This window comes from Sinohyriopsis cumingii, chromosome 5 (genome assembly GCF_028554795.1).
Source record: "Sinohyriopsis cumingii isolate HCF-2022 chromosome 5, ASM2855479v2, whole genome shotgun sequence".
In the NCBI taxonomy this organism is placed as follows: Eukaryota; Metazoa; Mollusca; class Bivalvia; order Unionida; family Unionidae; genus Sinohyriopsis; species Sinohyriopsis cumingii.
This window is the reverse complement of record NC_142965.1, coordinates 74,450,811-74,463,843: the sequence shown is the minus strand read 5'-3', so window position 1 is coordinate 74,463,843 and position 13,033 is coordinate 74,450,811. Positions and strand designations below refer to the sequence as shown.

Here is a 13,033-nt window from a genome sequence, read left to right as displayed (position 1 = left end):
CTTACTTCTGATTTATGCATGGCACAACAACTCAATTAGGTCAAAAGCAATTTTACAACATCTAGGAACACAACTGGGTTACTTGGGTTATGAGCCAATAATTTTATATATCTCTAAATAAGTCACTCATTTTATCACACTCAAAATATTATTCATAAAAATCACTGGGCTAACCATATAGAAACAAATATGGATAGAGATATGCCTTTTTCATTACAATTAACACTTCATAGTAAAAAGTATGACCAATGTCACTACAGTCATAATGTAAATGAAGAAATCGGCTTTTACATGACCAGGACTATTAATTTTTAATCCTTTTTTCAATAATTGGGTACTCTTTGGGTGTCATATCCCTATTCAAAATATTATGATGTGCATTTCAATCTCTCTGGTATCAAATTTTGTTATAATAACACTGCTTAAATGTACGTGAGATTTAACAAGTAATGTAAACAGCAACATACTGTACATTTGTATTTTGCTCCAATATATAAAACAATAGACTTATAAAAGAGTATACAGACACAAAGACTTGAAAACAAGCAACATACATCTCATTTGTTTGGTCAATGTGAAATTTTGTGGCTTTTAGACTGTCTTGCCTTCAACAAGAAGAAATGTACCCTTCCATATTGCAAAAATGTTTATCCCAGCTGCAACAGTATATGATGATCTGCATAAATTGACAAAGTAAGTCTTTTTATGTGGTGGCAAAATTTATTTGCTTCATTCAGTTTGATGTAAACAAGTCATAAAAAACAAAATATATTGAAATGCATTTCCATTTTGAATGAAGATATTTTTTAATTGTTGGTTCCTGATAAGAAGATTAAAAGATCAGTTTAAAAAAATGACTGTACATGACAAAGTTTAACAATACCAAATATGAAATATAATATTTCATGTTTCAAAGATAAGTTTTCATGACAATACCATCAACATTTCCATAGGCAAATTGTGATAGAGTCCATAAACAATATCAAATAAACTGATTTAAACACAAAAAAATCACAGCCACTCAAATGACTGATCAATAATTTGGACCACAATCAATATTTCAAAGAAATAATCTGAATTCTAGAATTCCCTGTAGATTTTATGGTACCTTTGGTATCCAAAACTGTTTAGAATTTTCCATACCCGTTGTATGCCTCAAGAAGCCAAAGTTTGTTTCTGAATTTGATATTTCATATCTATAGTAATTCCAGCCATAAAAATTTATAAAAATATATAATAAATGACAGCAGCTTGAAATATAAAATGCAGAACAAAAGTTCTGATTACAAATTACTACATTGCAATAAAGACCAACTAACAAATGTAGACATGCTTGGATTTTAAAGCATAATTTCAGCAATTCAGCTGTAAATTAAAAACTAAGAAAAAAGATAAAGAATTATAACTCTGTTTTCATGGTAATTGACACTTTACTAAAAGAAATAATGATATTTTAAAAAGAGAAAACAAAGTCTTTAAAGGAGCAAACTGTACATGCTTCTGTAAAACATGATGCAATACAGTACTGAAATGGTATCACTCTAAAAATGTCAAATAGTTACAATTCATTTTAAAAACGGTATTTCCAAATGAACATTAGTTAAACTTCTCTAAAATATATAAAATTTATTTACCTGCAGACATAAATATTCATTTTATTTCAATATTTATTTCAATATAATTTTAAACTTTGTATCCTTGAACAAAACAATAGTGCAATATTTTATGCCAAAATGTTATGCATGTACTTAATTTATTTGTCTTAAAAATTATTTATAAAAAGCTCTACCAACTCTAAAATTTCAAAACTACGCAAGCTGAGTGTGCAACTAGAACTTTTTTTCTTGATGGTTACTATAAAACAGTGACCAAACCACTCTATGCTTTAAAGATGCATTTCAGTTTTGTTTTCCTTTGAGAACATCACCTGTATATGACAAGTACAATCCATGCAGATGTATTGGATTTAAGATCAAATGAAGCAAATGCTTCCACCACCAATATGTCAAAGTTTCGGGCATTTCTGCCCCACTGAAGAAATTTATTACATTTCTTCAATGAAATCCATTCTTGTCTCTGCCTCAAGAGTTCAAATGACAGCATCTTAAATTTACCCAAAAAAAATGCCACCACTATCATTACCTCCCAAGTTCGAGTATAGAACTTCATTTGCCCCATATAATTAACTTAAACCATCTTGCCAAGAGTTCAAATGACAGCATGCCCATCTTAAAATGACATGCAGTCACTATCATCACCTCCTGAGTTAGACACGTTTAAGTAATTATTTCAATCATAATATTTTTCAAGATTTTTCTGAAGATATACGAGTTCTTGATGATGCTGTTTTCTTTTCATTTTAAAAAGCACACAGACTATGCATACTTCCTAAGTCTCGTGTGTACCTCTTCACAATAATGCATGGTTAATGTAATGTGTTGTTCTCTCTGCACAATTTGACACCAACATTTTCATTACATCTAAATTTGATATTGACTGAAAAGGTCTGTACCCATTCACAGTGGTTATATAATTTTGGTCCATCCCCTGGGGCTGAGGATGGAAATGTGAATATCAAGCTCCAAAGGGAGAGGAATGGATGTCTTTCAACACATTAAATAATAACATACAGCTTTTCTTTTGTAAAAACTTTTCTTGTTGTTTTACTTCTGCTATTAACATATTTTCATTTTTAGTAATTCTCTTAAATTTTCCAAGTAATTCAACTGACTTTTGTTCACTGCTTTTCTTTCTGCAAACAATTTTGAACTCATCTATTGTACTTTATTTTCTTTTTTCTTGTACCTTTTACTCTTTTTTTTGTTTTTTATCCCTAATCAACTTAGAAAACTTTTAAAAAAGGAAATATCGAACTTTTTCCATGATTATCAGGAATCTTTTATTGATTGTCTTTTTATGTCTGTAATGCTTTTGCATCAATCTGAGGTTGCTTTAGTCATGATTTGGCATCAATCTGAGGTTGCTTTTGTCATGATTTGGCATCAATCTGAGGTTGCTTTTGTCATGATTTGGCATCAATCTGATGTTGCTTTTGTCATGATTTGGCATCAATCTGAGGTTGCTTTTGTCATGATTTGGCATCAATCTGATGTTGCTTTTGTCATGATTTGGCATCAATCTGAGGTTGCTTTTGTCATGATTTGGAATCAATCTGAAGTTCCTGTTATGATATTTCATCAATCAGAGGTTGCTTTTCTCATGATTTCACATGAATCTGAAGTCACTTCTCTCTAAATTTTGCATGTCTTTGATAACCATTGCTCTTGTCATGATTTCGCAATCTGAAAGTTCTGCCAATTGTTCTGTTCTTTGCCTTCTTAACTTTCTTAAGAAATTTATATCTGATTGGCTGTAAATTTAGTCAGATCGACTCTTATTCTATCATGGTACATAAAGTAGGGGTATTGCTGGTAAAAATGCTCGTACTTTTAAGCTCAAAGAAAAAAAATCACTGTTAAACAGCCACTTGCACAGGATGTGACAAAACCCAGGCTTTGTGATGCAATCAAATGTATCCATGACATGATGGTAGTCATGGAATTTTCAATTTTTAATTTACATTAATACATGTTTTTAAAATCATTTCCCCTGGATTATCGATTAATTTTTTCTGATATCGTAAAACTATTAATTTACTCTGATACCATTAGCTCAAATATGTGAAGCTACATACCCTGGTGTAGTAGTCCTGATAATACTTTATTTAGAATATTTCCCCATCAATGTTCTTGGCCTGCTCTGGATGTATTGATTTTGTTTCATGCTTTACAGCACTGACTTGTCCATTATGTACAACAACCAATCAGATTGTAATATGATGGTTCTGGTTTTGGTTTGGATTTATGTCTCACGGCACAGCATAATTAGTAGATTATTCAGTACCGAGGCAATTGGAGTAAAGTGCCTTGCCCAAGAGCACACCATGGTAGCCAAATTGGGCTGATCTGATGGTAGGATTTAAGTCCACACCATTTTGGTCACAAGTCCAGCATGCTAATCACTATGCTACCATGAATCCTGCCTCCACTAGTTATGATATACAGGAGGGTGCAATGGGTCTCTTCTACATCACAGAGTCCAAAACAGATGGCTCAGATTGGATCTGCATAGAAAATTTGCAAATATTAGTCTGCGAAAAATACTGTAAAAAATGTGCCTCCTTGTGGATTGTTGACTTAAATGGATAGATTTTGATCCCAGCCAATCAGGAAGTGCTTAGATCAGAGAGAATAAGATGTCACACTGATCATATCAAGAATGACATTATGCAATCTACTACAAGAAATGTAATCTTTACAACATTTTTCCAAACCTGCATTTATATAAAATATTTAACTAATACGTGGGAATTGGCAAGCTTTCTTTTCATGAATAATTAAGTCAGCCCTCATGCCCTTTTTATTTCCCTTCCTAATATAGTTTTAAAAAAATCATAATAAAAAATAATACAACAATCTTAGCAGCTTTGAGTCACAAAATGAAAATAAACGTTTGGCAAAAAGAAAATATGTCTCCTCAAACTGAGATTAACAATATCTTGTTTATGATACATTAATATTTTTTTCAAACGTTTAATGAAATCATGAAGATATATTCATGTAATGCATATACCAGGGTTAGTAGCATATTTATTTTAAAATTTTCCAGGTTTTTTCAAGGTTTTTCATAGTTCATTATTACATTAATTTTAAAGGATTCATAAATTAAACTGTACGTAAACACAAGTTACTCCTTACTATTCCTTCATACGATGAACATTTCTTGCAAATTTTTAGAAAAAAAGATGAAGTGAAGAGTATTATCGTTGATACCCTTCCCATTAATACTAAACATCCTATATCTGGGCATTAGAATAATGTACAGTCACTGGACAATGTTCGTTTGACTCGAATAATTTTCAAGGTGTTTTCAAGGCCTTGAAGGACAAATTCATTTTTCAATGCTTTTCAAGGTTTTCAACTTCCCCTATGGACCATGATATATACAGGGCCAATATTTCAACCAAGAGACAAAATTATGTATAGTTCTATACATCAATTTCATCACTGTCAGAAAAAAAAAGAATCTTAGAATGGGACAGTGGAATAGAAAAAGAAGTATTATTTATGTACATATTTTAAAGATAACATACCAATATATATGAAAATATCAGCATTTCTACAAAAGACAGCTGCATATATAGACATACTCATTCACAAAAGCCTCCCCCCCAGTATCAAAACAATTGGTCAACATAGCCTACATCATATATATATAGACACATTTCCAATACTGTAGTTCATGACTAAGAAAAGGTCTGCTACCTTAAGCATGATATTACCTACTTACACGTGTCAGTTTTATATGTGCTATATTTTTCAACATTAAAGTTAAAGGCAAAATTCTTTATGAATTGAAACAAACATAGCCAGTCTATATTAAATCTTCATTTATAAATACTCTGAGTCACATATATAATTAACAGATTAATTATAGCATTTGCCTGAGCCATTTGTGAACTCCAAATTATTTGCATTGCTCACATTTACCTTTTATCCAATGTAAAATATCATTTAAAAATACTAGTAATATGACAATCCAAATATATATGACAAATTGTCTCAAAATGTAACATTCAAGTTTATTTGAGACAAGTTTGATTCCTTTGAAAAATGCAATAATATACAAAATTTAAAGCACTATTTTCATCTGCAACCATCCAAGAGTTTGAAATTTTAAACTTGTATATGGTAACAAGAAAAAATCCTAACAGTCATCATCTCCTAAACTGCCAAATTCAAAATTCCATTTTATTCTAGAATTTGGTACTTCCTCGTTTCCAACCAGTATTTCATATATCCATTTTTATTTCTTAGAGTGGTACACACTGAAATATTTATAAAAAGTTATTGCAGATATGAAGTGTAATTGATACTAAATTTACTTTTATGTAACTTTAATGCTGCAAGTATGCCTTGAAAATCAATGAAACAATTTTTAATTTTAAACTTATATTTAGAACTATCAAAAACTATCCAGGAATTAATAAAATCATTCACAAATCTAATGCACCTTTGACAAAATTTTCTTAAATAATGTTATATCATTTGTAATTAAACAAATATATGCCACTAATTACATTTTACAATATTATATTTGTATTGATAGTCTTAGTGATAACATATCTATGGTAGTGCAGCATTACATCTATATTTATAGCGCTTTAAATATATATTGGCATGTTAACTATATGTACACAAAATAAAAAAGCACTATCAATGTCAACCTAATAATAACATTTGTAAACCTTACTCAAGCATGGGAAAACCAATTTTCTTACGTACTTAGAAGAGTTATTTCCCTTGCATTACACAACAACAACAATAATAATAATAATAATAACTATAGCAATAACAATAATAAAAAGGGGTACTGGTCAGAGATGAAACATTCAAGTCTACTTTTACAAATCAACACCTCACAGCTCAACCCTATGTTTCTAATGTAGAGACTTAAAATTATAATTTCAGCTACATGTTTCCAAAAAGGAAAGGGTATTTATTTCCAACATCAAAACAATGAAACTGTCTATTTCCAGGTCTAAGATTATCCAATTAGGGTACAAGCTGCATGCACTCTCTTTAATGAGACATACTTACTTAAGAAAAAACATCTATATTTCCTGTTATAATTTTATTATGGAATGATAATAGATATAAATCTATTCTGAATTGTGATTTTTTTCAATGTTGTCATTCCTGACATGAAAACCTTTTTGTTTTAAATAAAGAATTGAGGAGTTCCTCAAATTTGTGAAATCTTCCAAATTTTCTCAGATATGAAGCCAAACTCCTTTATAGAAAATTAGCATTTGTGAAAGCAATAAAAAGAATTAAAATATGTCAATTTAAGGATGAAATTTTGAGATATTTAGTAAATTTGTGGCCTGATCATATTTAGGTGTCGCTATCTCTAACTGTTCTTGAACAGTAAGAACAGATAAATTTACATCCTGCACAATTTCTAACAGTGCTGTGATAATTACATGGTAAAAACAATATTTCTATCCTTCCACAACTGGCACATCGCATACGTTGTTGCAGTGGTTGTGTTTCTTCAACTGAGGACTGATCAGAACCTGCTAAAAGAAAATATTAATATGCAGTAGATTTAGCCTGATTCAAGCTAAGAACAAAATTCTGTTTATTTCTAACCAAAGAAGCAGACACATAGATATAGAAAACCACTGGCAAGGAAATGAAAACTAAAAACAGACTAGACCCAAGTGGGCTGGGTATAGTTCATCTGGCTTACCTTCCTGCAATTGATAGTGCAATCTGGAATTCTCACAGTTTTCTCACAGTTTTCCAAGCAAATGAACATGGAATCATCTGTAAACCTTGCTCTTAGAAGTGAATCTCTTCAGTAGAAACACTGACTACTTAAAATAGGTGGCAATGTGCAAAGATCATGTCCATAATAAAATTCAATCAAGGTCTAAGTATTCAAGTTTACATCAGCCATGAACAAAACTTCCTCCTGGGCACTCAACGGAAAAATGATTTTTAAAGTCACACTGGATCTGGCCCATGGGCTGTATTCTACCCACCCTGGATTATGTACTAACTGTGATTAAAATCTGTTCAGAAATTCAGCTATGAATGAGGTCATATAACTAGGCCAACAGATCCACAAAATTATATTAATATGCGCTGATCATAACTAAATTTGTCTGTGATCTTGATAATGCAAGTTTACATTACCAAGTTTGCTTTTTGTTTTAGATTTTTAACATAGCTTTAACAGTATTGAGTCATATCACTATGATATCTGCAGTGTGACAGTTTATAATGATGTCTAGCACTGAGGCATCATGCCGCAGAAACATCATGTCACACCCAGTCACCTCATCCTGACACCAGGCCAACCAGTCCTAACACTAACCTCTGAATGCTGAGCACCAAGCGAGGCAGCAGGTAGTACCATTTTTTCAGTTTTTGGTATGACTTGGCCTGGGTTTGAACCTGCAACCTCCCACATCTGAGGTGGATGCTCTAAATACTTAAGCCATCAGAGTAGTCTCAAGTTTGGTTTAATGTAAATCCGTAAGAAGCGAATATCAAGAAACTCCTTAAGGACATATGACACATAACATAATGGATACTGGGGCTTGAATTAACACACACTCTTGCCCTTTAAATATTTTCTGATAGCTTCCTATAAGTAAAGAATCAAGACCTAATGTTATACAAGTCTAAAACTAGAGGAATGGTGTGCACTTTGCCACCCTAAATATAACTGCAACAATGGAACTGTGTCCATTACTAGTCTTCACTGACAATAGGGCAAATAGGACAAATAGTTTCCTACAGCTTTAAGCTATAATGAGAAATAATTCCAGTCTGGGACACTGACCTAAGCAGATCGTGTGAGGTGAGAGCTGTAAGCTATAATGAGAAATAGTCCAGTCTGGGACACTGACCAAAGCAGATCGTGTGAGGTGAGCCATGTGCAGCAAGGTGCCAGTCAGTTCAGTTTACTGCAACAGTGAAGATGGGAGAAACTAACTCAGCTATTGAGTTCTTGCAAACACTGGAGTAGGAAAACTAGGCATGTAGCGACCAGTTAATCTAAAATCAATGGCTTCAAGATGGACTAAGTGATGCAAATGAGATCACCACCAAGATAAGTACTCATAAGAGCAGAGCTACAGGAGCACCTAGCTAACCTAGTAATAGGGTTTTCATTCTGGCCTCTGCAAACCTAATTTCAGATATAACTAATGCTAATTAAATTGCCTTTGGTGACATTCTGCAAGACTACAAAACAACTAACATAAGTAGTATGTCCTCCACACCAACTAAAGTTCACAAAAACAAAAATAATTGAAAACGTTTGGTTCCAGTTGGTACACTTTATGAACATTTATGGCGTTAAGTACCAAAAGTTATAACATACTCAATCAGAGTAGGAAAATTAAGCAAATATAGAATAGTATTTTTGCAACCAACACACCTTTGGTAATAGGGACTGCCCCAATACAGGAAACTGGGCATAATTTGATGATAAGGACTGCCCCAATACAGGAAACTGGGCATAATTTGATGATAGGGACTGCCCCCATACAGGAAACTGGGCATAATTTGATGATAAGGACTGCCTCAATACAGGAAACTGGGCATAAACTGATGATAGGGAGTGCCCCAATGCAGGAAACTGGGCATAATTTGATGATAGGGAATGCCCCAATGCAGGAAACTGGGCATAAATTGATGATAGGAACTGCCCCAATACTGGAAACTGGGCATAATTTGACAAAACATCATGTGGCACCTGCGGTAAGCTGCCAAATTAATCTGCACAAAATTACACATTTTATTGTAGTCACATACGTCAGTATAACAATAAGCAAGTTTGATTAAACACTATAACAGCCACAGATGTTAGCTACAAATGTCAACAATTCCTATAAAAATCATTAAATAACAATGATTTCTCCATATATGGTCAGATAACTATATATCTGAAGTAATATCTACATAAGTAATTGCTGTCAACACCCAGCTGTTAATAGAAAAGATTAGTAGCTCTTGAAAAATTCATGGGAGTAAAGTGAAAAGATCAACTGTTTTCATATATGGTGTGTTTTCCTTTTGGGTATTTAAATTTGAAGCTGCTACACTTTTGCATTACTCAGAGTCTGTCATGGAGATAATATTTCTGCACAATTATACAAAGCCAGCTGTAGGCACATACAGTTTAAAATACATAAAAAAAATTCATTATTGTTTTTCATAACAATTTTTCAATATCTTCTAACATCTCTGCTTATCCTGTACCCTCATAATATCAACATTCATTAATGTTATTTCAATTCCAATAAGAATTATTATTAAAGTTCATATCTTTGATTTTCTATTTATTTTACTTAAAAACACACATCTAAATCTTTTGGGTACTGCATAATATAAAATAAGCATCAAGCTGTAATAACCAATATCTGAATCAAAATCAGACTATTTTGATCCCCTCCATCCCCCCACCCCAAAGATTGTTTCAGACAAAATTTGATCCCATCTCTTGGAATATTCTTCACATGATAGAAATTATGACATTATAATGTACATGATGCAATTAAGAGGAGGAGGTGGATTTCAGAGATGACATTAAGCAATGTACAACAAATATGATCTTTACAACATTTTTCAAGACAAGCACTTATGTTAAATTTGTTTAACGTTGGGTTCATAAATGCTTGCAGGATATAAAATATCAGAAGATTCATAATTCACAAAAAAATAGTGAGTCTGATCGAGGAAGGAGAAGGTTGAGGCGTAAACTCAGTTATATTTAGAAGAAAACCACTGATAACAAAATCAGGACAGCTTTAATAAAAGAGGCAGATCTCTATGTACTTGACTGCAACTGACACTGTAATTGGAAATTTGTAAATATTTTTCAAAGCAAAATAGCAAGAAATCTTGAAGTCCAGTTATACAAGCTCTCATGTTTAAGATTTAGCAAAATAAGCAAACAAACTCAGGCCTGATGTTGAGACCAAGGTTAAAGCATTGCTACAAAGAGTGGGACCTTGACCCCAAAGTCAAAACACTGAGTGTCAGCATATCACAGAAAGAACCATTTGTAGCTTCATGATAATTCATGCCAGGCCCATAAAATGGGAATCTTTCAATGGGTCTAGGAAAGATAGGAAAATGAAGAAAAGCAATTGATCAAAACCTAAAGACAGGCAAATAGAGGAACTTTAAATGAGATATAAAAAAGATGTTACAAGTATAACCTTCACCCCGAGGTCAAAGCAAGAAATGAACAAATTATTTTAGCCTGACATCAATTCATGCTTAGTATGATTGGAATGTATCAAGGGATTAGGGAAATATAGGCAACTACAACTAAAGACATGTAAGAAAATGTAAACAAAAACTTTATATCATTGTTATCCTGACCCCAACATAAAAGGTGAAAGCCAGCATGGTCAATTAATTATATTAGCTTCATTATGATATATTTCAAGTATGACCAAGTTCTATTAAGGGTTAGTAAACATAGGCAAATTAGAAACTTGGACCAAATATTAGCCAACTGTTAATGCTGCTGTTCAAAAAGCAACTGTCATGTATCATTTCATACTAATGTGAACCGTCATGTATCATTTCATACTAATGTGAACTGTCATGTATCATTTCATACTAATGTGAACACAAGAAATGCTATGCAATAGTAGTGGCAATGTGCAAAGCTTATGTTCATGATAAAATTCAATCAAGGTGTTTAATGTTACAAGTTTACGTACCATGTATGTTTAATTTCAGTTCAAAAGTACAGCCAATCAGATGCCACAAAATCTCAATAATTTTGCTCATAATCCTTTGGGATCTTGATAATATTATAGGATTAAATGATCATGGCTGGGCATCTATCAATGTGTAAATTTTAACTAGTCACTCAAGGTAAATAAAGTTAGAAAAACTTTACGTTAACTTTGTGAGTGATTAGGTAACAATTTACACATCAATACATTCTCAACCATGATCATTTAATCCTTATAATTCCAATAAACTGAACATATGTGTTCATATCAGGGAATTTCATCAACAAAACATTCACTTTTAGGTACCTTGACGTTTTCTTTCTTTAGCTGCTTTACTGCGACTGGCTACATATGCTCATCTTCACTAGCCAAGAGTAGCTATCGATTCATTGTATAATAATATAGGGTAGAATGTCAGAGTGGGTCATGCCAGTGATCTAAGGAACTTATTATGGTGGGGTTTTTTTTATATATAAAATAGTTCTTGCTGTTTAAACCAGGCTTTTTCTCACAACATTATGCTTGCATATAGCATGTGTCGTTACAGCATTTGTTCTTGCTTTCTACGCATTTTGATGTTTCAAAAGTAAACTTATGTCCATTTATAGTGTGGTCCCTTGCTACTCATATGTCCCTGACCTTTAAAACATGATGGAACATAATGTTCAAGCAAAAGGCAATAATCTCAAAAGACTGGCTTGTAAAGCCTGTGATACGATTTCTTCAGCAAAAGGGATGAGTGCTGGAGTGCAGGACATAACTTCTGTGCAATGACACTTTCTTAACTTCTAATGGGCAATTTAATTCTCTGGTGTTGTAAAGTGTGATCATAAATCACGGGGGGGGGGGGGGGGAGAAGCTTGTTGCTGTTATTATTATGGTGTAAGGCATTGGTATAGATTATGCTTCACATAAAGTGACCTGGAAACAGGGATACAAAAGGAGCCAGCATAATTTACTTATGTGTAAAAAAAATTCAGATTAGTATCACATGACCATTTGTATCCAATCAGATTGTAGAAAGCTCAGCCAACTGATAATAACTGGAATTATAAGCATATACACAAAGTTTGATCATAATCTATTAAGAACTACAGTCCCCAGAATGACAAAATGCACATGCTGAATGAACTCAATAATACCTGTGAAAGACACCTATGTCTAAATGCAAAACCAAACTTTTGATGCTACAAACCTATATAGCAAGTGTGATCAAAATCTGTCAATCAATACAGTATACAAAGTAGAAGCAAGCTCAATTAAGCCAACTCTACATCAATTTATTTGTATGTGCTGATGTCATTCATATTCACTTGATATCTTTATGATACAAGTCTAAACAAAGGTTTGATCACCATTATTTCAAAAGCAAGGCTTCTTAAGCAGTCACTTTTAAGCTCAGCATCTTGATGCTGGGTCATCCCATTAATACTTAAACATGTCTCCTGCATTCAAGTACTTCTACAATCTTTCTTATATAGGCCTATATACCAAAATAATATCAAAATGTACTCAAAATTACAACTTCTATGATGATTAGAAATGAAGTCAAGTAGATGCAAGATAAATTAATTATAATTCGTGGAAGTTCTTGACAATCAAACTCATCTGAGATCTTAATGAAATAAATTTACATACTTGAAGCTTGCCAAAGATAAATCAGATCATAAACTGTATATATAATAGAAAGAATAAACTGCT

At 32.5% G+C, this 13,033-nt stretch overlaps 1 protein-coding gene across 5 annotated transcripts in view; it reads right to left on the bottom strand.

The window, feature by feature from the left end:
- Positions 1–700: 700 nt before the first annotated feature.
- Positions 701–13,033, bottom strand: part of LOC149799455 (baculoviral IAP repeat-containing protein 7-like) — a 47,453-nt gene continuing 35,120 nt past the window's right edge. For 4 of the 5 annotated variants that reach the window (XM_089958812.1, XM_089958816.1, XM_089958813.1 and 1 more), the window contains exon 10: positions 701–7,141. In XM_089958812.1, the coding sequence (XP_089814938.1) occupies positions 6,957–7,141 (185 nt within the window). In that variant the 3' untranslated portion in view covers positions 701–6,956. The remainder of the gene's footprint in view (positions 7,142–13,033) is intronic. The other variant, XM_089958814.1, reaches the window with a different exon arrangement.